The sequence below is a fragment of the Chenopodium album genome, chromosome 5 (genome assembly GCF_948465745.1).
Source record: "Chenopodium album chromosome 5, dcCheAlbu1.1, whole genome shotgun sequence".
Taxonomy (NCBI): Eukaryota; Viridiplantae; Streptophyta; class Magnoliopsida; order Caryophyllales; family Amaranthaceae; genus Chenopodium; species Chenopodium album.
The window spans coordinates 54,575,375-54,601,886 of NC_137838.1; the positions used below are offsets into that span (position 1 = coordinate 54,575,375).

The window sequence follows — 26,512 nt, forward strand, 5'->3', positions numbered from 1 at the left end:
GAAAACCTTAGTGCTAGACGATTGATGTCCAATAAGGTCGTAGTGTTTTGTGGTGGAAGTAATTTTTATCAAAATTAGAAGTGAGCTGAGTAAAAATTATCAAACTTGTATTGTGTGTGGCTAGTATAAAAAACAAAGTATTTTTATAACATTGATCGAATAACCCTTATAATACTGATCGAGTAATCTCTTTAATATTGACCAATCATATAGCGCTGATGAAGTAACTCTTGTATCACTGACCGAGTAACCCCTATAACGCTAACGAAATAACCCTTTTATCATTAACCGAGTAACCTCTATAGCACTAACGAAGTATCCCGTTTATCATTGACTGAGTAACTCCTATACTACTGACGAAGTAACCCTAGCCTTGTTGACAGAGTAACCCCTATATAACACTAGCAAAGTAACCCTTTGATGGCTGACCACATTGTATACTACCTCCGTTAATTGTTATCTGCAACTTTAAGGTATTATTTGAGAGATATAAAATATTCCAAAGTTGCAGATAACAATAAACGGAGGTAGTATAAGAATTTGTTTAGAGATAAATAATATCCCCCCCACCCCCCTCCCTACAACTATAGAAAAAATACCAATGGCTACTGCCTACTCAAAAGTTAATAATTTTTGGCAAAGGTTTATGTGGCTGGCCACACCATGTGGTCTTCCATTATGAGAGTTACTTGGTTAGCGTTAAAGAAGTTTCTTCGCCAATATTATAAGGTTAATTGGTCAATGTTATAGGGATTACTTGGTGAGTATTACATGGGTTATTTAGTCAGTATTATAACGGTTACTTCTGTTCTTTTATACACAAAATGGCCTGTAAATAATACGATACGAAACATACAAGCCCTTAATATAATAAGCATCTTTCAACTTAACCAATAATTACGTTTGGTACGTAAAGATTAAGAGGAATATTAACGTAAAGTCGTAAACAATATCTACTTGTATTACGTTTGGTACGTAAATATCACTCCATAATTCAGATATAATGAAACATTCATCACTCATCTATAAACTACTCCATATAATCCAACCAAAAGTTCATGGAACGCACGTCTTGTACTTATTATTGAGCAACTAGTTAGTTTCGTCCTAGGACTGACTCCTACAAGTAAATCAATGACTTCATCCAACAACTTACCAAGTTGCAATGTCCAAGTAATTTCCTAAACCCAAAAAACAATCTCATAAAATTAAAATTAAAATTAAAAATCAGTTTTCACGACAGAGTCCATCTCCTAATTTCATAGTCAGCAACAACAACCACCAAGTTGGCTCCTTTTTTGTCTTTTTAAAATAACATTAAATTCTAAATTTCTATCTTTTTAACCAAAAAGAATAACAAAAGAAATAAAATTAAAATTAAAATTAAAATTAAAACCCGCGTCAACTTGGGCGTCTGCCGTCTCTCGTCCCTTTGTGGACGCCCAATACCTCCCTTTCCCCCACATTTACCCTTGACTCCATTTTTCTACTTCCGAAACTTTCTTGAACCTTCCTCTTTCTCAATACTCATTTAAACTTCAAACTCGTATTTCTTCCTCTTCTTTATTCACAATCTTCATAACTTATTACAATTTATTTGTTGAATTGAATAATTTTCCTAAATATGGCGGATCATATTGGTAAGGATTACAATATCCCTCACGAACAGAAGGGATACGCCCTCAGCGGCAGAATAATGCTAAGCGCAATCGTGATTCTATTCGCCGTGGTTGTAATAATGGTATGTCTTCACGTGTACGCCCGATGGTATATATTACGAACGCGACGGCGACAGATCCGTCGCGCTCGTCGTCGTACCCACCTCGTATTCTACATCGAGCCGGATAATCCTTCCGACATTGCTCTCGCCCAATCGCAGGGGCTCGACGCGGCTGTGCTTAAATTTTTACCGACTTTTACGTTTGGGGAGGACAAGGTGGTTGAGCTTGTCGAAGGGGAAGTGCTGGAATGCGCTGTTTGTTTGTCAGAATTTGAGGAGAGAGAAAAAGGGCGTTTATTGCCTAAATGTAAACACTGTTTTCATGTTGAGTGTATTGACATGTGGTTCCATTCTCACTCCACGTGTCCCCTTTGCCGCTCCCCCGTCGACGCCGACGATGTTCCGCCACTACCGCCTACTGTGGAAGGCGATGAGGTGGTTGTCGAGCTGGGTGAGCTGTCGCAAAGTGTTAATGTAGCCGAATCAAGAAACAATTTAAGTCTGAGTTACGGTGAGTCGGACGTTTTAACTACGGGATCGTCGTCGTTTGCGGGGAGAAGGAAGGGGTTGGATTTGGTGGGGGTGTCAATTGAGGTGCCGACAAGGACCCAGAGTTTTTGTTTTCAAGGGTCTAACTCGGACGAGCCGGGGCCGAGTCGTTCCCCGGCTTCGGGTTTTAGATCGCCAACGAGTCGGATAATGTCATTGAAGAGGATATTGAGTAGGGATAAAAGGTCTCCGCTCCCTTCGCCTTCGGGTGCCGGGTCGAGTTGTTGCGAGTTGGATATCGAGTCAGGTCGAGTTGAATCGTCGGGTCAGGTCTTAACGCCGAGGTGATTAATTGGTACAGTATACAAAATCTCCGATCAAATTTCGTCATTTCCTAATTTTAAAAGATAATCATATTTTTCAAGTGAGTGGGAAAAATTGGGGCGAGATTTAAGGGCACATGACGTACACGCGACGGCGCAAAATATTAAAAAAGTCGTTGGAATTTTGAAAACATTCGGCGGAAGTTGTCAGAGAGTCGTGGTGTTCATACCTCGAGCTAGCTCTGGTCAATGAATGTGACCTGCTTGACACGTGGGCGAGACCCGTTTTTGTTAAGGGTAGAACGGTCATTTTATACATTTACGGCATATACAAGTATGAAAAAAAAAAAATACAGTATTTTGCGATTTGTTCAATTTTTAATTTGTTGTTCTTCAGAGAAAATTATGGTGTACATTTCTAGCCGTAGACTTTGTTAGTAAAGGAAAAGTATGGGTTAGTTTATTTATTTGGTACTCCGTATTATGGTAAATAGACGTGATAAAATTGATACTTATTACTTTAGTGTTGTTCTTAATATTTCCCTAACGTATTAGAATGATTAAATGCAAGTGGCAGTTGGTATTAGTTGGTCTCGAGACCAGCTAATTATACCTGGTCCCTCATTTTGAAAATAAACGTTTAATATAATAAAAATGAATATTTTCTTACTTAAGGCTATCTTCCTAACAAAAATGAACATTTACTGAAGAAAAAAAAAATGAACATTTACAAGAAAAATAATGAACATTTTTTGTTGCTCTCATGACTAGCCAATTGTGGTCGGTCCTTCATTTGAAAAATGAGCATTTAATATAATAAAGATGAACATTTTTTTTTAATGATAAAAATAAACATTTTATGCTTGAACATAAATGGACAATTACTAACACAAAAGTGTACAAAATTTATATTGATTGAAAGAAAAAATGAACAAATGTGAAATACAACCACTTTTCATACGAATGCAAAAACTATAAACCCTTAAATCATCAACAGTGAACAAAGAGAAATTAGAAGGATAATAATGCAAGAAAAATGAGCAAAAGAGCAATGAAAAAATCGATAACATTTAAGAGAGCAGAGAGAAAAAATTAGAGACAAACCCCATGATGGCGAGCTTTGGAGATTTGATGGCTGTGGTGAGAAGAAGACGACTCAGCTCGCAAGAATGGTGAGCACGGGCCACAGACAAAATCCTAAGTTTGAAATTTGGAAAGAGGAAGGAGAAGATAAAGAGAAAAGCCATTGAAGTGGAAAAACGGTACCATTTTACCTCGGGACCAGCCAGCAGTAGTTGGTCTCGGGTCCAGCTAAATATTTGCGTGCAACAGGTACACACAATTTCAAGAATTCGACACGAGCACGGCACGAACCCACGGGTGGCACGGTAGTTTGGCCCGTCGTAGCACGGCCATAAAATAACATAAATAATAATTAAGAACTATAATAATAAAAAAACAAAAATATACAATAATAATAATAAAAAAAAAAAAAAAAAAACATACATTAATAAAATTATTTAAATAGTATATCCATTTTATAAGTCGTTCAAAAAAAATTAAAAAAATTATGGGCAACCCGATGTCCAGCACGGCACGACACAACACGCCAGGCACGTGGGTCGTGCTGTGCCGTGGGATGGGGTGTGCTAAATGGTGGCTCGGCACGGCACGACACGTCAAGATGCAGGCATGGTATGACATGAGCCACCATCAGGCACGGCGAGGCACGACATGCGCCGGCCTAGCACGGCTCGTTGCCCACCTCTAACCCCATCCTAAAAGAAATAAGTCATTTTAAAAAGGAAAATTTGATTTTGTTAATCCTAATTTGGGATATCAATATCAATCAATACTTAGTTAGTATTTAAAAATACAAACCACAAATCAATCTTATGCCACATGTCACTACAAATTACTCATGTGCCACATGTCATTGCAAATTACTCATGTGCCGCATCTCCTAATCTTTCTTTTACTTTTAAATACTCCCTCCGTTTTTAAATACTTGCTCCATTTCTCCATGCGCGGAGTTTTAGGATAAATTGGAGAAAGTAATAAAATATGGAGGTAGTGGGGTAGTTGAGAAAATAAAAAATGTAAAAAGCACAAGTAATTGAAGAATAGGAGGAGAGAGAGTATTAGGTTGGGTCCACTAAGTGTGAAAATTGAATTTAATATTGTAAAAGCTTTATAAAAAATGAAATGGAGCAAGTATTTAAAAACGGCCGGAAAAGGAAAGTGGAGCAAGTATTTAAAAACGGAGGTAATATCACTTAAAATAAAATAAAATAAAAGTCTTTTATGCATTTTATAACTTGCAAAATTAAGTAAAAAAATGAAGTATTTCATTTTCACCATAATAAATTAAAGTTGAACTAATTAGTACATATTAATAAACATATGAAATACAATAAGAATATTCTTTTCATCTCATAAACTTAAAAATATAACTTAAAATCAATATGTCACTTCATCCCACAATATTCATGTATGTATACATATGTAACTAAATCCCTTCCTCTTCTTCCACAATTCCGCCCTCACTCTCTTTGTTTTAAGTTTGAATAATGATCTTTATTTATCTCAATGGTCATGAAACAATTATTTCGTATTTTATATCAAAAGTTTCAACTATTGAAAAATATACCTACGTATAAAAACAATCTAAGTAATAACAACTCGTGCATCAAACGAACCAAAATGCTAGTTTACTTTAAATAATCTAAATTTTGATTATACTGCAATAACCCCAAGTTCCCAACTTTGGAGGGTTCAAGGTGAATTCCGATGTAAATAAGGGAGGGAAGGGGTTTCGAGTAAGGGTTGTGGTTTCGGGCAAGGAAAGAGCAGGGGGGTTAGACTTTTCGGCAAGGGGAAGGGAGGGGTTGGGGTTTTGCCAGATGGGGTTCGAGAAGGGAGTTTCAAGTTTTTTTAAAAAAAAACAAAAAAATTAACCAATTAAATTGCAACACATGACATTTAACAAGGATAAAAAGGCCTCTAAATCAAATCACTGATCATTTGGCATGTTGAAACCCCCAAAAACTAGGATTATTTAAAGTAAATAATCTAAAATTTGGATTATTAAAACCATTTTTTCCTACTAAAAATTATGAATGTAATACATATATTACATAGAATGGATACAGCTACTTTACTCAAAAAAAAAAAAATAATAATAATAATAATAATAATGGATACAGCTACACTTGCTGATATAAGATGTTACAATGACTAATGACTTACAATTACATATACTGATTTAAGTTATGACCGAAAGAAACAATCTTGAAGGCGCTAAATGGTCAGTATTAGCTAATCTAAAGCTATGAATCATCACTGGAATACACTACAAAGATGTTCTCGAATATCATGTCATCTTGCTGAGTTCAAGTCAACTGACTCGCTACCTGAGATCTTCGCCTGCGCTTCCCATCAGGAGTGCACCCCAGCCCACCCTTCTCCAGCTCCAAAGAATATTTACAATTTGGTTGCGCTAAAATAGATCTTGATTTAGATCCGGAAGATGGTGAGCTAATAGTTGAGGGATGTCTGCTCAAGCGGTCAATTTTATCTTTGTTGCATCCAAGTTTGATGGGAGATTTTTGCCTCTTCTTACCAATCTGAAATTGCATTTTCTTTGGCCCCTTGGCATGGCTAAGAAGTCTGACATGAAATGGATTTTCAACTGTGTAACAAAACGAATCATTTGTTGAAGTGCTCCTATCCAAGTCAACTTTTCTGTCATTTACCTACAAAATCAAGCAAAACAGTCCTCATTCAACAAAGACACTAAAAAGAGTATAAACAGTATAAAAACAAGAAAAACAGCAACACTACTCAAAATCTAACCAGTTGTAGAAGGGCAGAAAAAGTCCGTGCAATATCATGTTTCTCTTGTCCCTTAACCACATCTGTGAAGGACACAACACTTCCATCTTCACTTTGAGATATTCTGTCCAACACTGCTTCACCATATTCATGTATGTCAAATGGTGGGCGTGAGTCCTGAAACAAAAAGGATGGACCTTAGAACTGAATGAAACAGCAGCAATTGACTGAAATTTTAGTTGTAATATATGGTTGAAAAGGGCATACTTCCTCTTCTAAGTCATGTTCTGTTCTTTGCTTCCATGATGAAACTCGAGCAGCCAACTCAGTCTGCGTCTCATTTTCAGCTATGCTAGCAAGAAGTGAATCCTGAGGAAAAAAAAAAATAATAAGGATGTTTCTCATGGGAAATAGATCAGGAAGAAAAAACATAAGTTTTTACAGAAAACTTATCTGCGTGTTCAGAGCTACTTGGCTTCTATAATTTTAGTATGTGAAACAGTGGATGATACAGAGTTCTCCAAAAGCTTAGGTTTGAGGCTGAGAATTGTGTGCACAAAGCACAAACATGATTTTTCATATCAAACATACTAAAGCTTAAAGTGAGAATTGAAATCCCTACCCCCCCCCCCCCCCCCACCCCGCAGCAAGTCTGCAAATAATGGACCTTTGACCTCTAGCTCATGAAGACTATACCGAATCAATCTCTTAGCACTTACAGTTACAGATTTTCACCAATTATTTACTATTTTAAACTTTGTTTAAATAGAAGGAAATGGAAGAAAAGAAGAGAAGAGAAAGGGAGGACAATTTCTCTTGTTTGGGGGTAAAGGATAGGGGGGAGGAAGGGGAAGGAGAGTGAGGGAACCATTTCCCTCTTTTTAATAAGCAAAATCCCTCCAAAATTGAAGAGATTTGGAGGAAAAATGGAGCTCACCATTCCCTTCCCTTTCTCTTCAATCCCCTTCCTCCTTTTTCCCTCCCCTTCCTCCTTTTTCCCTCCCCTTCCTTTCCTTCATTCTTTGCTATCCACATTAGTTTGGTTGTCCCAAACACACAATTCCTACAACCTCGGCAAGGCCACAAAGGCCCACAAATTATTAATAACCTACACCTGCTTGTTAAACTAACTGAAAAACACACTCACCATACTGAATAATTCTTGAGCCACAAAAGTAATTAAGCCTAACAGATGTGAGGGTAAACCAGCCCTAAATCTGAAGGGGAAGGAGGGGTGGACATGTCCATGCTAGGGCCATAATTTGCGGAAATGACAGTGTCCCACGACTGGCAAGAAAAATGGCAAGTAGATTAAGCAGAAGGTATAGCCAGCACATATCCTAAATTAATGATTGCATTATTAGTGATGCTATGTTCTTAGAACATCTCTTTTTCAAGTTATTTTAACATGATTTATGAATAAGCACGTTTTCCAATATGCAACTTTGACCATTGATACCTTTAATTACGTAATTATAAAAATAATAAATAAAAAAATACTTGTACTGAATTTTAATATGTCGAGGCAAATCTAACAATATCCAACAAAACGATATTTTTCATTCTGTATAACAAATGATGGTCAAAGTCAAAGTAGAACAAGTAAGAAAACAAAGTATACCTTTTCCTATTAGATTATTAGGTCATAAACTTAATAACCAATCTAGAAACTCACTTAGAACATCAGCTTGCGCAAGCCAAACTCACTTGGCATGTATGTCATGTTTGTTCTAACACCAAGCAAGGGTGCAAGGCAAGAAGCTACTTGGATGTGCCTGAACAAGGCCCAGGCATGAAGGCAGAGGAATAGGCTGGCCAGCAGGGCCCAGCACACCCCACTGTCATACATTCATACCTATTAAGCCCATAAATAGAAACAAAATCAACAAATCCCTCAAGAATTAAAGCCATCAAGCTTAGTAAAGCTTTAATTAAGTGCTTGGTCTGTATCAACTATCCACAGTATAAACTATGGCTCATGATACCTAATACTCCCTATGTTCCTTATTATTAGTTACATTTTGATTTTTAGCACTATTCATAGAATGAGATATTCTTCTTATTTATTTCCAATATATAAGACATAATATAGTCATGTGGGTTCTTGTTTGATTCATCTCAACGAGTACTTTATTAATATTCAATCATTATAATTTTTACAAGGATGCATTGAAAGTTATTAATGGTCAAACAAGTGCATTGGCAAACGTGTTAAGTAAAAACACAACCAATAAAAAGGAACAAAGAGGGTAAATTTTTCAGAGCAACACATTTTAGGTTTGATGCTGAATGAGTAGTCCAATTCGGCCTTGAGACATTTTTTATTCTTTGCAGAATGCAAGCTTTTCTTTACTGACTGTTATACAGGTTTGATTTCTTTACTTACAGAGTACAAATGTGAGGCAATAAGTGTTCCTATTGCTAATTTAAACATTTAGCATTAAAAGCACTTCCCCCAACCTTGCTACCTTGTTCAATCTAGAATGGGATCCCTTTCATGTGATCATTTTTCAACTCCTTCCTTATTTTGCTACCACAGTCGAAAAGCAATCAATGTATATTAACTTAATTAACATGGTTATCTCACACACACACACACACAAGTATCTTTCATTATATCTACTATCTTATTTTATTCACTAACACTCTTTTCTTTCATCAAAGGCACCGTGTCAATGACATGACAAAGGTTACTGATCCCACTTTCACAAGGTCCAAAAAACCCTGATTGTATAGAACCTTGATTCAAATATGTAAAATAAATCAAGATATCCTAAAGAATTGTAGCACTACAAATAGATAGTACAAGGTGCAAAAACAAATACAGCCCCAGAAATTGATAAGTCGTCATGAAAAGACCCAGTCTTACCAGATGAGCGCGACATAGATCTTCCAAGCTAGGTTGAGAAGTTAGGTCCTCATTTACATCAGCATTGGCAGCATCATAGTGATCAGCAAAATCATCATGCTGCATCCATAAATAAGCTAATAAGAAGATGAAATCGTATATAGTTCCAAAAGCAGGATATCAAAGATTGCAACCCTGCAAGTTTCTTTCTCTCCTCATATAACAATATCAGCAATCACAAGAGATTATAGGAAAGACAAGCTTTCCTGACCTTATCTGTGTTAAAATCAACTCCTTCATCCATATAATTGACGTCTGGCATGTCAAAATCATGTTGATCAAAATCAGGGATCCCATCTTCTGAAATATCTTCTGCTTCACCGTTTTCAGGAGTGAAAAATGAATCAGGATTCGAATGCCCTCCAACAAGGGTTTGGCGCAGCTGCATTTGAATTTAAGAAGTCATGCAAGCCCAAACATACAATATAAATTTCCAGCCACTACAGAAAACATACCTTTTCAAACAATGGAATTGGTTGTGATTCCTCTTGTTTTTTACAAGAACGAAAGTGCAACTCCCATATCTCTAGGAGCTCGGGACTAACTGTTCCATGCAGCTTTGCTAGGGGAAACTGATGAACTACACTGACATTCTTCCTCATCCTTGTCTTCTTGAGAGTATTAACTGTCAGATATATTCAGCAAATTTTAGATCAAAAAAAAAAAAAAAAAAAATACAAGAACACCATCGTAAGAACATATTGCCAAGCATTATAAGAACCTTTTCTGAAAGGCTTCACTTTTAAGTTTCCAGGTTCATGGGGATTCAAAGGCTTCCAAGGATCATCATCATCACCATCAGAATCATCAAAATCATCGTTATGTGGGTTATTATCATCTGATTCAAATCCACATTCACCATGATCAGAAATACCATTATTGGAAGGACCATGCTCAAAATCTTCGTTTAAATTTCTGCTGGTCTCGCCAAAAGGCAAAGCCTGACCAAAATTATCCAACCCTTTCTTGGAAGAAGACTTGCGGGCTGTCCCTCCAGTGTATCTGGCAGGAGACAGGAAACTTTTATGAGCTTTTGAGATCAATGAGCTCCCTCTATGGCTACTATGCTGTGTTTCACCAGTTTTATCATCCTTCAGAAACTTATCTACAGCCACTGCATCACATGGGTCTAAGAGGATAAAATCACAATAGAGATTGTTGGTGGCCAACTGCAACCATATATGAACGAGAGTTATCAGTGTAAAATCAAAGTATATTATCCTCTAAGATATTATAAAAGACAAAATGTTACCAGGTATGATTCCAGTTCACCATCATCAGTAGAATCTAAACAATCACCTTCAAGTACAACTAAGTTAGCAGGTGGCTTTACGAAGTGGTCCAAAGAAGTGTCTTTGCAGGTCACATTATCCAGGCAATTTTTAGCATCCACTGCCATAGAATCAGGGTTAAGACAACAACAAAAGTTACAAACCTGACAAAAAACACAGAATAGGTAGCAGAAACTATTTGAATACCAGGAATATCATCTGAGACCCAAAACTGATCTTCCTCGTCATGAACTGCGTGAGAAGAACTGGCTTCAGGCTGATCTGAGGTGCTTCCCACATTTTCTTGTGATCTATATATGTATAGAAAGTCATTAGCACCCTTTGAAAATTTTTACTCACCCACCCTATGGGCTATCTCAACCTTTGAAAACTGAAGAAAATTAGAAATAAATTCTTCCTTAATTTTTTTAGTTGCTTCATTTTAATTTTGCTCATCTACCAATGCTATAACTTTAACCCTTAATGTCGTTAATTGTCTATCAGTTAAACTTATAAAAAGATGACATCTTGAAACTATATGTTAGGACAAATCTAACAATATCTTACATGACTATGTTTTTATCTATTTATAAATAACCTCGTCAAAGTGGAGTACTCGGTATGTGGATAGTATTATTGTAATTCCAAAACAGTGCATGCGCCCTTTTTGAGCTATACATATCAAGTTACTCATGGATTTCATCACTTAAAATCTACTATGAACAATGAATTCTCTTCTCTTCCAACGGTGTTGCATCTTTAGACCAAAAAGCTTCAACCAGGTTCCAGTTGTGAGCACTAGTAAACATTTAAGTTTTAAGCGTTCATTTGTTTACTTAGAAATACTCATCTTTAAAACTTTAAAGGCAATCAATTCACAGTGAAACTACTTGAAAACATAGGAAAGTTAATTTGTATTAATGATACAAAATCTTTGAAATTTCGGTGAAATAAAATTAGCTACAACATTACACTATCATTTTCAAATTTACAAATAACATGGAAGACTTGTGAACATGCGCAAACAAACAGGTTCTGCACGAATATGAATGAATTCAAAAAAGGAGCATGGTTATGTATGAAAGGATACCTCTAATCACACATAGTATAACAGTTTAAACAACCTTAATAATAATATATGAAATGATAAATTCCATTCATGCAGGTGTTCTATATAGACCTTGAAATTTATTCAAGCATCACCTGATTTCACAAATATAATGACATGAACGAATCTCAAGACATCAAGCCTAAGCTTTCAAGAGACATAATATTAGTCCTACATCCTTGCATCAAGCACATAGGTATAGTTCAAATTGTCAACTATGCATATGAGGTGTATACAAACTTGAAAAGACTAAACATGTGCAAAAGGGTATTTTGAACCAATGCAAAACTCATCTTAACATCTTCATAGTAAGGTAACGTTGCACCTAGCAGTGGGAATTGTGAATTACCAAACTATAACATGATCTCATAGTATGACCAATAAAACAAATGAGAAGAAAAGGTGTTAAATAGGATATTGTAATCATAAAAAGATGTAGTAAGAAAGATTAAAAGATGTCAATAAAGAAAATAATTCTAGACAATCATTTCATATTAGATGATATTTAGATTTTTTTTGTCAAAAGCTACCTAATACAACTTAGATTTTGCGAGAAACTACTAAATAAAAAAAATATTGTAAAAAACTACCTATTAAAATAAAAATTTTGTGAAAGACTACCGTTCACCGAATTTCCACCGTTGTCTAATTTCTACGACCATACACGTGCCGGTCACAGGTCCTTTAGAAAGCTTTTTTTTCGTTTTTATTTCCATGCCCCACCAGCTGTGCCACCTTCATCACCACCGCACCATTTTGACCCACCACCATATCATCCCAACCCACTTCAAAAAAACCCCGAATACCAACCTCACGCATCCCCAAAACCAACACAAGCGCTCTCTCCTTCACAATTCCTTGTCGCATTTTCGCACGCCATCACCGCACCACCACACACCATCTCTACCTCCTGACACCACCAACAATAACACCAGCGCACTCTCTTCTTCAACATACCTCGCTGCTCATATCTCTCGCCTCACTGCAATACCCAGCCACTGACACACCGACAAATAGCAGCCACATCAATATCACAAGGAGTCATCCTTCCATGCTCCCCTACCAAACCACAAGCAGCAGCCACAACAACCATCATTCTAACCACGCTACACCAACAACAATAGCACAACAGCCCACGACATAAATTGTAGCAATTTCAGCCCGCAAAATCAGCCCAAATTTAAAAAACCCATATTGCATATTGTCAAATGGAAGAAAAAGTGTTAGCTCAAAATTAAGGATGATGCAAGGGAAGGGGAAAATGATGCAAGGGAAGCAACGGAAGGAGAAATTGAGGGATATAAAGATGAAATTGGGATGTTGGGCACCGAATTGGGGAAAAAAAGGTGAGAATTTGGTTAATTAAAATCACATGGGCAATCAACGTCGAAGAAATTAGGGTCTGTTCTCATCGGATTATTTTCAGTTCAGTTCAATTCAGTTCATTTCAGCTCTAATAAGTTCAGTTCAGGTCAGTTCAACTCCTAATTTCTTTCTCTCATAAAATATTCGTTTCAGTTTAGTTCAATTTAGCTCATTTCAGCCAATGCGAACAGGCCCTTAGTCAATGATGGAAACCTAGCGAAGCCGCAAAGGGTAATCTTTTACAACATTTTTACTTTAATAGGTAGTTTCTTACAACATTTTTATTTTAATCGGTTGATCTTTACCACATTTTCTTTATATGGTTGTTCCTCACAAAATTTGAGTTATAATAGGCAGTTTTTGACGACAACAAAAAAAAAAAATAAATAAATAAAATAAAATAAAATAAATAAAAAATTGTGCAATAAGGAAAAAGACAGTATAAACTATAATGAATAGTGCAATAGCAATAAATTTGAGATTATTTACCTCCATAATCTTATCATTTTTCTACGTACGATTAACTCGAGATTTAATCGCATAGAGATAATCCAAACTTTATGTGTTGATGATATTTAATCAGAATCTGGAATAATCATATCTTAGATATCATATCAATTCGCTGTCACGAATTGAATAGTATACCATAGGAAGCTCTTTTATCTATAATGAATCCAAAAACGAAAAAATGGATTTGTTATCTAATCAAGGATCCCCTTTAGTTCAACTTATTTACTTTTTAACTCTTTTTCCGAAACTGACGTCTTTCTTCTACATTTTTATTTTAATAGGCATTTTCTTCAACATCGATAGGTAGTTTCTTACAACATTTTTTTATTAGGTAGTTTCTCACAAATTTTGAGTTGTATAAGGTAGATTTTGACCAAAAAAATCCTAATATTTAACATATAAAATCTTAATAAAACTCTTTTGGCTCCTATTAACAATAATGAGTTCAAAATATAAGTTTCTCTTATCTACAACTTCTCAATTCCACATCTCAAAACTAGGTAAACTGCAATCAATAGATCAATGTGTTTTGTATGCCAATTTCTATTATTCAGCCACAATACCGCCATTGAAGACATTTCAAGTTTATTGAAAGAAGTAATTTAACACACCATTTATCAATTATTAGAAAGTCGAACAGTAAAAACACTACTTTGGAGTCACAACCATATTAATACTCCCTACGTCTGGAATTAGGTGGAATTAAGTGCAGCATAGTTCCAACCCCACATAATTAGGGATGTATTGTGATTTCACTAAAGTATTCACACATAACTTGTGCCCTCTTCCCATCCTCTCTCCATCACTTCATATAAACGTATTATGTTCGGGAATTAAACCAAAATCTGTCAAATATTATCAAACTTGACAATTTTTTTAGCATCTAAAAACAGCATACATGACTATTATTTCCAGACGACACTCAGACAGAGGGAGTGTTTCTCTCTTCCTTCCATCTGCTTATCACCATTCGTGATGGCAACTGATGCCTTCCGGGTATTCAGTGTTGAGCAACCAAAGAAAAAAAAAATAAAAAAAACCAACCCAAGTTGCAACATACTCCATAAAATTACCATTTAGAGCAAGTTTAGCCCTAAGTCTTAAGAGTTGAATGTGACATCATTTTTGGTGGTCCCCACTGAAAATGATGTCATCAAATTATTGTTAAGACTCACTAAGACTTACACAAATTTATCACTTTAGCCCTAAGATTTAAATATTTGACATATTATATGTAGAAAAGTGTAAAAAAAAAAAAAAAAAAAAAAAAAAAAAGATAATAAAAATAAAAGTGAAGTGGGTCTCGAGTCTTAAGTTGAGTCTTGAAATTTCAAGACTTGCTTGAGATTTTTGAAGAAAAATGGGAAACCCTTATAAATCTTAAGACTCAAAATTAGCAACTTGCAATGCATCACAATATCATTACCAATTCAAAGAGCTATTTGCTACTAGTGTAAAAGAAAAAATATATCTTGGGGCCACAAATTATACGAAAATAAGCAGACAAACAAGTTCAATGAAAACCAAACGATAGAAGAAGATGGGTGCATCCAAAAACAAACCTTGTTTGAGAAACAAACTCCAAAGCATGCAATACTAAGTTGTAAAGGTACTCAACTTTACGACTATACACTTGTATCGAACCTTGAAGCAACAAAGCAGCTACAATTTACCCACAAAAAAAGCAACAAAATTGTTAATTCACAGCACCAAGAAAAATCAAACCCCATTAAATTTCTTCAAAAAAGCAAAAAACTTTTAAAAATTAAACTCAAACCTTCAGCAAAATTAACGGATAAATGGGCATCATCTCTTCCAGATATTTCACCAGAACAAATCTTCAAAAGATAATCTTCAAGGTTTTTTGCAAGATCGACACCCCAATTAGATTCAAGGTCTCTATGCGCTTGAACAGTATGAATGACATTGTTATTCCCAGCAATTCCACTATTTGGGTCTTGATTCTCGCTTTCCATAATTCGTCTAATAGAATCGCATTCTCCATTACTGCAAAACCATAACTGGAATTTCTACTGAAACCCTAATAAAAGACTTGATTTTGGGGGAAATTGAGGTGGAAAAAACCCTAAAATTGACTTAGGGTTTTCGGGTTTGGTGCTTTTGTCGCGATTCGTTGTAGTTCTATTGAATTAAATGTGAGTAATGGAAGAAAATGGAGGAAATTTGAGATTGAGATAAGAAATTTGGGGGTTTTGGTTGTTCTTGGAAGATTGTCGATTGAAGCTGTAGCAAAAGTGAGGGGAGTTGGATAGGATAGAGAAAGGCGTTCAAAATTTTAGATGACCGTTTTTCCCGCCTGCTCGTGAAAAATCGAAATATAAGTAGCAAATGAAGAATTTGTTTAAGATAAAATACCTATTAATATGCCATATTAACAAAAAATGTTAATATGAGGGTATTTTTTTATTTTCTTAGCTTTACCCCATTTCTCTCTCCTCTACCTACACCTTCAACCCACCTGTCACCACCTCACAACCATACGCACCACCCACTGCACGACCACCAACATCACCACACGACTACCGTACTTCCGTTAACAACATCTCGCGACCACTGTATTACCGTTAACACCATTGCGCGACCACCACAACACCATTGAAACCACCATTTCGACCATTAGCGCCACCACCACGACCATTAACACCACTACACGAGCAAATTCCTTCCCCTAAAGGGTTAGTATGGCCCCAATTTACATGTTTTGCAACTAGGGTGTCTTTTGTTTGGCCGGCCGACCGGCTGGCCGGCCAGATTATAACTTCGAGGGTGGTCTTGCAACTATGGCTGAGTAAAGGAGTGAGTCTGAAGTGCTTTGGGAGGGGAGGAGAGAGAACAAATTGCTTTTGGAGGGGAGAAGAGGAGAGGAGAGATAGCCATATTAACAAAGTTTGTTAATATGGCATATTAACTGGGGGCAGTTCTTTGTTTAATAGTACAAAAATTGGATTTTCCTCTTCCTTTTGTAAAAAAAAAAAATAATTAATTAAGGCATGTTCTCTTTCGCTTATTTTTCAATTCAGTTCAATTCAATTTACTTTTTAATTTCCTTCTTTCACAAAATATTCAACTTAGTTCAGTTTAGTTCAGCTCCATTCAGTTTAGCTCATTTCAGTAAATCAAAATAAGCCCTTGGTATAAATTTTGGATTTGATAAAAGATTATATCCTTGAGTTTATTGCGGTTGTTCTTACCATTTAAATTCAATTAGTAAATTAAAAATAATCAAATGTCTGATATTTGAATCTAATACTAAATCATTACAAAAATAAACAAATAACTATCAATACCAATAACTTTATGAAAAACTTCTACATAATATCTCGTACATTTACACGGATTCGCTTTAGTAATTAAAATGGTGTGTTTGGATATAAAGATTTCATTTCAAATCTTGGAATTGGAGGAAATGGATAAAGGAATTATGTCTTTGTCGTGTACAATTACTGGATATATAAATGGATCAAATTATGGAGATAATTAAGTTCGTACATTTGGGTCGTCGTTATGTCATAGCTAGACATACTAACGATCTTTGGGCTAGTATAATAGGTCAAAGCCCAATGGACGGATCCTATGCGATCACACAAAAGGCCTATATTGAGCATTAGAGGACGAGGCCCATCACGGGCCTAATCACTCTAGGTGGTTAGCCATAGGGAGGTTTAGAAGGATTTTTGGGCTTCGCGACTTAGTCTAATTATAATAGGATTATAAATAGACAAGTGTCTAGGGTTTTTACAATAGAATTCAGTGATCAATTTAATCAAACTCGAATTAGCAAACACGAAGCCAACTCTCTCAAACTCTCACGGCTCTATCCTCCTCCTCGGCGCCGGTGGTGGTTCGTGGTGGTGGTCGATTGTCCATTAAAGGTGGTGATCGTGGTTCTTCCCTTCACTTTACCAATCTAGTATTGGTGGACGGCTCATTAGAATCTCGTGGACCAAGTAGAGGAGTAACGCTTGGGGCTCTATTCTCTCCCTGATTTGCCTGTCAAATAGCTTCGTGGAATTCACGCTTCAAAGGTATGATTATGTGTCTTGTGTGTTATGCATGCGATCTCGGGATTAGGTGCTTTATGAATATGATTTATGATTTTCCGCTTTATAGTACCTATAAACTCCTACAATGGAGTGTTTGGCAAATGGAAGAATTTGGAATTGGATTTCATCCAAATCCTTAACGCTCTTAATTACTGTGTAGATTCAAGAATTTCAAATTTTACATATGGTAAGATGTCATTTCGAATTCTAATCTTTATGATTCTATACTTCCTCCCTCTAGCCCTTCTCACTCCTTAACACTTACCATTTTCTCTCTCCTCAAATCTCTAATTTCTATTTCTGTTACGCCGCTCGCTGGTAATACTGTCGTTCCTGATTTCTCCCGCTGTCTAAAGTTACAGTTGGCTCTTCTTCGATGTCACTGTACAACTCTCGTTGCACCTTCCCTACAACTTCTATTGCACAACCACCAACACCACAACTTTATATAACTTCGATCGCTATTTCCACCATTGTTGCCATCCTCCGCATGCAGCTTGACTAACATAATTATTCTTGATCTTCTGATTACAAGATGTTATCTAAAAGTTAGACAAGATGTGAAGGTTAAATTTTAAGAATTTATGAGGAAATAAATGGATAAATGAGTGAGAAAGTTGAAATCCTGAAAATTAATTTCAATATTGAAAGTTCATTTTTTTTCAAACAAAATACTAGCTTTGTAATGTTTGATCTAAAATTCTTAAATTTTTTCAAACAAATAATTTGGAATTCAATTTCTGTATTTAAATGTCAGATTTGAAATGAAGCCTTTCAAATTAAATGATTATATTCAAACACTACCTAATAGAATTTCAAATTCCATACTTTCTTTGTCAGTTAATCTAGTATTAGTTTATCCGTGTTCCTTTTTGAAAAAATTCTTTTTACTTGACATTTTTCCTTCTTTGGCAAATTTTACATTATACTTTTCCTTATTTATCCTTATCGTTTCAACGTAAAAGAAAATATCATACCCTCATTTACCATCCCTCTTGCCTTTTCACCTCAATCAATGCATGTTGTTCTTTACTACATCCATGGTATCAACCATCTTCACACTGTCAGTCTGTCACCATAATTTAGAAATACCACCACAATTTACCTCCCCACTCTCTAGTCTCCACTTCTATTTTCAGCTTCACCTACAATTTTGTTATCACTCACCACAACCCCTCTGTCGAATTCCCACCATCATCGTCAAAGAGAGGGAGGGAAATCTATTCTTGTAAAAAACGTTGGTTATTTTTCATTGTAACTGCAACTCAATAAGAGTTTAGGGTTTCGAGAGTTTGAGCTTTGTTTCTTATGAGGTTTAGGCCTTGCATTGTTAAGGGGGGAGATAGAGCAAAAAAAAAAAATAATGAAAATGGAAGGTAAGAGGAAGAGATCAGGTTGTTGCCATTATTAAAGCATGGTTTGAAGTTACAATGAAGGAGTTGGTGGTGTGGTTTGAATGGTTTAAATACCTCATACATTTTTAGAGTATATATACATTATAAAAATACATATTTATTAATATTAATACATATATAAGTATTTATATAAGAATTATATACAAGTATTTATTATTAATTGTATCTATTATTAATATATCTCTTCTTTACCCTTATGAATAGTGTGCTTCCAATTCTACCCTTTAAAATGTTTAGTTACACATTTATCCTTAATTACTCTTATGAATAGTATGTTTTCAATTTTATCCTTCAAAATATTTAGTTACACATTTACACTCAATAACTACTTTTTTTTTTTTTTAAATAAATAAATTAAAAAAAATGTGTTTAAGAAATTGATACTACAAAGCGGCAAAGCATTACAAGATCATATGACAGTATTTAGTGTTCTAAAGTTTGCAGTAGACGAAGAGATAAGTGCAAATTATGGAGTAAAATAAAGATGATAAAGGTAATAATTAAGCTGCAATAAAGATGTTAACTGCTAAAAGCTTTTGGTATGCAGAATGGATGTTATACTACTTTAATCGTGCACATATTGTGTTATCAATCTATCATATATATATCTCTTCTTTCTCACATAGCATTTTCATAAATAAACCAACAACTTTATTCAACTTTATTCAACTTTATTCAATTGTGGAGCCCACTATAGTGAAAAAGTTATTGATTTATTCACTATGAGAAACTGGGGCATCCCCGTTTAGAACATTGAAAAGATACACAACATTCGACACATTAATCACATATATATACAAGTATTTATAATAAAATAGTACGCAAACCGACACACGACATAAGGACTAATTGCAATAACTCTTCTTGAAACGCTAGCCCGCGCATAGGAACTCCTAGTTTTAGGAATAATTGTAAAAAATAATAAGAATATTTGCCAATTACTATCGCGTAATAATGTCATTTTGAAAATTACTATCGTGAATTAAAAAACTTGTGAGCTACTACCACAAAAAATTTTAAAAATTTGATTTTACTAGCAGACTCAACTTAAAATCATCCATTACGTCACTTTTACCTCTTAAACCATGTTTAACCTTCTATAACTAATACTAAAGTAGCAACCGCTGATGCCATCTTTTTTCAAAGTTGTACATGTGGCGTTATTTCATGAAAATATTTCCCGCTCAAATGCTTTTAAAAAAAAACAAAATTCTAATTAATTTTAAATAGGTAACAACTATTATTTAGATAATTAATTTAAAAAAGGTACCATTGATATTAGGTTGTTGGAGTCTTTATATAAGTTGTTAGCATAGTTAAGGTCAATTAAAGTGAACTTATGAACATTTTGAACTCAAAAAAATATGAAAACAAAATTTACAAAAATCCAAAGATAAATTACTGTGAAACCCGTGCATCGGCATGGGTGCTAACCTAGTGGATTAACTATTTAAACGACCTAAAAAAACCTAAACCATGGTTACTTTACCTAGTTAATCTTCCTCCTTCACCATTTCTAAACACCCCCAAGCTTCTTGCTCTAAATTCACACTAATTCTTTCCATTTATCCTACAATTGCTCAGGAGAACATGTGATTCACCTCTGATAAATTCGTCTTTATGGTTTTTGAAATCTAGGGTTCTCCAATTTTAGGGTTTTCGAATTTTAGGGTTAATGGTATATGATTTTGGGTTGATTAACAGAGGGATTTTGTATTTGTTTCTTTGAATTAAGCTATCAATTATGCATAGTATGTGATTTTTCTTTGAATTAAAGTATATATCAACGAATTATAGCGTGGAATTGTAAATTGTTTCTTTTTGTTCCTCTTCCTTCTATGATCCCTCCATTTTCCTTCATTACTTGAATTTCTTGTCAATTTTGCAAAGTAAAGGATTCATTGCAGATCAGAAAACTCGAGACACCAATTTATAGAGTTTTCTTCAATAATGGAGGTTGAAGTTTAGTGGATTAAAGTGAAATTGTGAGAGAGAAAGAAAGGAAAGGGGTTTTAGTTTAGATGGGGTAACCATGGGTTAAGGGGATTTTTTTTTGTTGCTTAAATGCTTAAATGTGGTTTAAGGATTAAAGTGACGTCATCAATGGCCTAAAGTGGAGTCTAGTAGTAAAATAAAAAATTTAAAATTTTTTACGGTAGTAATTCACAAGTTTTTTAATTTGCGGTAGTAATTTTCAAAATGACATTAATACGCGGTAGTAATTGAAATTTTCCAAAATAATACAAACTTTGAGCGTCCGCTAAAAACAAGTCAAACTTTTGATTATTTCTAAATATACAAACTTTGGGGGGTTTCCGTCTAAAACAAGTTATAATCGGTTAGTAACTTAATTAACAGATTACATGGCATACATGTCAAAATTTTATTGGTTTAGCAATTTAATTTGATTTTTATTTATTTATTTAATTTTTTTTTATTTTAAAAATATTTTTATTGTATTTAATTAATTTTTTTTTTTGAAAAAACTCATTCCCCCACTGTAGACACCTAAAAATGTCTCCCCAAAACCAAACCCGTTGATGAACACCTTTCACCGCCATTATTGGCCGGGTTGAGTATTTAATCTTTGGAGTGCTTAAATCCATGTTCTATCCAATATATTTCATGAACCAATCCAATTTCTAGCTCATTTCCCTAAACCATAACCTATTTTCCACTTTTCGTGTCCACATCGCAAAACTGAGAGAAACTGATTTTATTGCTATACAATTTTGATCCAATTATTATTTTTTTGGATATTCCTTTAAATAAACTTTCCAACCATATATCATAAGCCCAATTCCGAGCTATAACTAAAAAGATATGAGCAAAACACTAAACTCGGCCTAAAACCGACACCCTTCCACTAAAACAGCCATATCTTAAAATCCAAAAATCATTTTGACCTGATTCTAATTTTCTTGGAAAGTAGACTTGATAAGATTTCCAATGATATATTATATGCCTTATTCCAAGTTACGGATCAAAAGTTATGATGATTTTTAAAACAGGTAAAAAACTGGAATCACCGCGCACAGTGCAAAAGCACCGTGTCACGGGAGTTTTCCCCGTCTAACGGTGCCTGGTTCCGTGACACGGTACTTTACATCGTGTCACGATGCAATTTTTGAAGCTCTTTTGCGTCAAATTCCACCGTAGTACGGTACCTGTTGTCGTGACACGGTACCTGCTGCCGTGACACGATATTTCCCACCGTGTCACGGTGCTTTTTCCGTGTAATTTCCGCGTTTTCCCATACCGTGACATGGTGTACTGTACTATGCCACGGTGGACACTGTCGTGTCACGGTACGTGTGCCGTGTCACGGAATTTTCTCGTGTCTTTTCCACGTAAATCCTTCACGCGTTTTCACTTCCCGTAGGTCAAATATTTCCCGCGTCACTCCAGTTTCCACCGCGGCACGGGATTTTCCCCCGTCTGAAGGTGCCTTCCCCCGTCTGACGGTGCCTGGCACCGTGTCACGGTGTTCTCTGCCGTGTCGCGGTGTTATTTTTTAGGGTTTTTATCTTTTTAGGGTTCCGTGTGTTCCCTCTGCTCATTTTCCCTATAAATAGGACCCCCCTTTCTGCAGTTTGGGGCACCAATAATCATTCTCTCTCACCTTACACCAAAGATCATTCTCTTCTCCCTCTTTAACCTAATTTCTAGCCTCCTTATTCTTCCATAATAATTCCCCTAAGCACTCCAAGGAGTCTATACTTAACCCGAGGTTCCGTCCTAAACCAAGGCGTGAAAGGTACAAATAATTGAGGGTTTGGACCAAATCAACTCTACTTTTCATTTATTTACACTAGGCGAAAATTGCTAATGGCCACCGGTTGAAAACCCCCCATTGCCACCGGTTTTGAACCGGTGGTCATTTGGGGGGTGGCAATAAAGCATCAAATGGCCACCGGTTCAAAACCGGTGGCAATAGTCTTCATGGCCACCGGTTAACCGGTGGTAATAATAATTATGGCCACCGGTTAACCAGTGGCAATAAAAAATGGCGCGGTTTTTTTTTGCTGCTGAAGGCTGACTATTGCCACCGGTTTGAACCGGTAAACCGGTGGCAATAAAAGGATCTAATTTTTTTTTTTTTTTGCCTGCAATTATTCCTGTAACTGATCCTGCTATAATGTTCTGCCATATTATTGCTATAAATGCTGCCATAATATAATTATTATTAATAATCATAACAAGAATTAAAAATATATATTTAGACTACTTTTATAATTAAAAACCAAATGCAATACAACAAATTAAATAAAGTGTGATATATTAATAAATACAAACAATACTAATAACTAGTCAATATTGTAGTTTAAAAGTTAATAATTAACAAAGTATAAATTCAAAATGATGCCACATTTACAAATTGAAGGTGATGAAAGATGCCAACATGTCTCGAATTTCATTAAGCTCCTTGCTTGTTAACGGATCTCCCTTTTGCACCTTGCAAAACTTGGAATATATATAAATTATGTTAGAATAAATTAAATTAATATGTAAAAATTAAAATACTTGGGAAAATTAAAAACAGTCGCATTTTCATCCAAAATAGCCAAAATAAGGCCTATTTGACTTCTACTTGCCCATTTTCTACATTTTTAAACAAATGACCAAGTTCTTTCTCATAACATGTCAATTATACTTAGTTATAGGTGGCTAAGCCTTGAAATCACAGAAAAAAGGCATTTTACTAAGTTTAAGGTTGCATTTTCATCCAAAATAGCCAAAATAAGGCCTATTTGACTTCTACTTGCCCATTTTCTACATTTTTAAACAAATGACCAAGTTCTTTCTCATAACATGTCAATTATACTTAGTTATAGGTGGCTAAGCCTTGAAATCACAGAAAAAGGGCATTTTACTAAGTTTAAGGTCGCATTTTCATCCAAAATAACCAAAATAAGGCCTATTTGACTTCTACTTGCCCATTTTCTACATTTTTAAACAAATGACCAAGTTCTTTCTCATAACATGTCAATTATACTTAGTTATAGGTGGCTAAGCCTTGAAATCACAGAAAAAGGGCATTTTACTAAGTTTAAGGTCGCATTTTCATCCAAAATAGCATAAAAAGGCCTATTTGACTTCTACTTGCCCATTTTCTACATTTTTAAACAAATGACCAAGTTCTTTCTCATAACATGTCAATTATACTTATTTATAGGTGGCTAAGCCTTGAAATCACATAAAAAGGGCATTTTACTAAGTTTAAGGTCGCAATTTCATCCAAAATAGCCAAAATAAGGCCTATTTGACTTCTACTTGCCCATTTTCTACATTTTTAAACAAATGACCAAGTTCTTTCTCATAACATGTCAATTATACTTAGTTACAGGTGGCTAAGCCTTGAAATCTCAGAAAAAGGGCATTTTACTAAGTTTAAGGTCGCATTTTCATCCAAAATAGCCAAAATAAGGCCTATTTAACTTCTACTTGCCCATTTTCTACATTTTTAAACAAATGACCAAGTTCTTTCTCATAACATGTCAATTATACTTAGTTATAGGTGGATAAGCCTTGAAATCACAGAAAAAAGGTATTTTACTAAGTTTAAGGTCGCATTTTCATCCAAAATAGCCAAAATAAGGCCTATTTGACTTCTACTTGCCCATTTTCTACATTTTTAAACAAATGACCAAGTTTTTTCTCATAACATGTCAATTATACTTAGTTATAGGTGGCTAAGCCTTGAAATCACAGAAAAAGGGCATTTTACTAAGTTTAAGGTCGCATTTTCATCCAAAATAAGGCCTATTTGACTTCTACTTGCCCATTTTCTACATTTTTAAACAAATGACCAAGTTCTTTCTTATAACATGTCAATTATACTTAGTTATAGGTGGCTAAGCCTTGAAATCACAGAAAAAGGGCATTTTAATAAGTTTAAGGTCGCATTTTCATCCAAAATAGCCAAAATAAGGCCTATTTAACTTCTACTTGCCCATTTTCTACATTTTTAAACAAATGACCAAGTTCTTTCTCATAACATGTCAATTATACTTAGTTATAGGTGGCTAAGCCTTGAAATCACAGAAAAAGGGCATTTTACTAAGTTTAAGGTCGCATTTTCATCCAAAATAGCATAAAAAGGCCTATTTGACTTCTACTTGCCCATTTTCTACATTTTTAAACAAATGACCAAGTTCTTCCTCATAACATGTCAATTATACTTAGTTATAGGTGGCTAAGCCTTGAAATCACAGAAAAAGGGCATTTTACTAAGTTTAAGGTCGTACCTCATCAAGATGTATGGTGTTGGAACAATGAGTCGCTATGTCAAGCATGGATCTCATCACGTATAATCCACAATCAACTCCATTATCTTGTTGTGGGCACTAGCATAGGAACAAATCAAATGAATCAAACGTCACATAAAACCCACAATTGTTTTAGCAATGTTTATTAAGATAATCACAATATGATGTGGCATTACCATAGGTGATTTCCATGTAGGACCCCGTGGAGCACGACCATGTATCTTCTTCATAATACTATAGGAAAGTAAATTCAAATTTGATTAGTTTGACTACTAAATGAGTTAGGTTAAGATAATCAACACTAGGTAGCTATATTTACTTTTGTAGTACAGACATCACGAGGTACTTCTTTGTTGATCGAGCTGAATCAAGGTGAAAGATTGTGTTATTAGCAGGACAAATCACCATGAGGAACCAATGAAACCTACATAAATTCACAATACACAAACAAATCAATAATTAGGGTATAACAAATAATTCAAATGTAGAAAGAATTGAATTACACATGGTTAAACGTACTCCTCATAACATGGGGCGAATATGAACTTGTCTTCCGCACGCATTGATTCCCGAATATTATGATTAACATAATACATCACCTCGGGGGAGTTGTGTAAGATTCTAGTCTCGGATGTCTGTTCGGGGCATAACCACCCAACTTTACTAGGGGAATCAGTGTCACTTAAGTGCTCCCGTAGTGCTCTACGTGCATGTGCAATGAAAAATTAATTGACATATATATGAAGGATAAACAACACTAGCTAATATGAATAACATAATTAATTTAAGTGGAATGTGCCCGTACCTCATGAATATTTGAATGAGAGAAATGTTAAGCATTGAACCGCTTAAAAATTCCTTCACATCTTGTTTGTTTAACCATGCACTTGCATCCTCATCATAATGGAACATTGTCTTAGGAAGTGCAATTTTAATGGGATCGTCACTAGGCAAATGACTAAAACAATTGTGTAGAAAAGTTAAATCCTTAGTGAGCGATTGAAGGACATTGTCTCCAACAAGTGGAGTAGGTTGCATGGCCGAACCTTTCGAAGAATTCTTCTTCGACACTTGTTCACTCTTCGACCCTTGTTCACTCATCTTCTTTATAGGTTGATCAACGCTTTTAGGCTTCACCACCTTCCTTCTCTTTGATGGTTGACTTTTTTTTTGAAATCTAATCAAAACAAAGATAATTAGAGTTCAAAAATTTTTGGTCGGGGTTTAAGCTAATAA

The 26,512-nt window shown here is 35.1% G+C and overlaps 2 protein-coding genes and 1 pseudogene across 3 annotated transcripts; 1 reads left to right on the plus strand and 2 right to left on the minus strand.

The window, feature by feature from the left end:
* Positions 1 to 1,389: 1,389 nt before the first annotated feature.
* On the plus strand, positions 1,390 to 3,199 carry LOC145630749 (RING-H2 finger protein ATL2-like). Its single transcript, XM_081682923.1, has one exon. The coding sequence runs from the start codon at positions 1,625 to 1,627 to the stop codon at positions 2,555 to 2,557; it is 933 nt and encodes a 310-aa protein (XP_081539049.1). The 5' UTR covers positions 1,390 to 1,624; the 3' UTR covers positions 2,558 to 3,199.
* Positions 3,200 to 5,267: 2,068 nt separating this feature from the next.
* Positions 5,268 to 15,820, minus strand: LOC145630750 (condensin-2 complex subunit H2-like; annotated as a pseudogene). The gene is made up of 11 exons (XR_014112228.1): positions 15,306 to 15,820; positions 15,091 to 15,190; positions 10,753 to 10,856; positions 10,527 to 10,666; positions 9,996 to 10,443; positions 9,730 to 9,899; positions 9,486 to 9,656; positions 9,236 to 9,334; positions 6,634 to 6,735; positions 6,388 to 6,543; positions 5,268 to 6,287 (listed from the first exon to the last, which is right to left on the minus strand). The product of XR_014112228.1 is annotated as a condensin-2 complex subunit H2-like (transcript).
* Positions 15,821 to 23,212: 7,392 nt separating this feature from the next.
* LOC145630751 (uncharacterized) lies at positions 23,213 to 25,708 on the minus strand. The gene is made up of 4 exons (XM_081682924.1): positions 25,596 to 25,708; positions 25,453 to 25,510; positions 25,256 to 25,354; positions 23,213 to 23,471 (listed from the first exon to the last, which is right to left on the minus strand). The coding sequence occupies exons 1-4, from the start codon at positions 25,682 to 25,684 to the stop codon at positions 23,379 to 23,381; spliced, it is 339 nt and encodes a 112-aa protein (XP_081539050.1). The 5' UTR covers positions 25,685 to 25,708; the 3' UTR covers positions 23,213 to 23,378.
* Between the last annotated feature and the right edge of the window lie 804 nt (positions 25,709 to 26,512).

Bases quoted from the DNA above. Each gene is read 5' to 3' on its own strand.
- LOC145630749 (XM_081682923.1), top strand. From the start codon at position 1,625: ATGGCGGATCATATTGGTAAGGATTACAATATCCCTCACGAACAGAAG.
- LOC145630751 (XM_081682924.1), bottom strand. From the start codon at position 25,684: ATGGTGATTTGTCCTGCTAATAACACAATCTTTCACCTTGATTCAGCT. The intron at 25,511-25,595 runs GTAAATATAGCT...ACTTTCCTATAG, and splicing joins GTGATGTCTGTACTACAAAA to TATTATGAAGAAGATACATG. The intron at 25,355-25,452 runs GTAATGCCACAT...TTCCTATGCTAG, and splicing joins CTACATGGAAATCACCTATG to TGCCCACAACAAGATAATGG.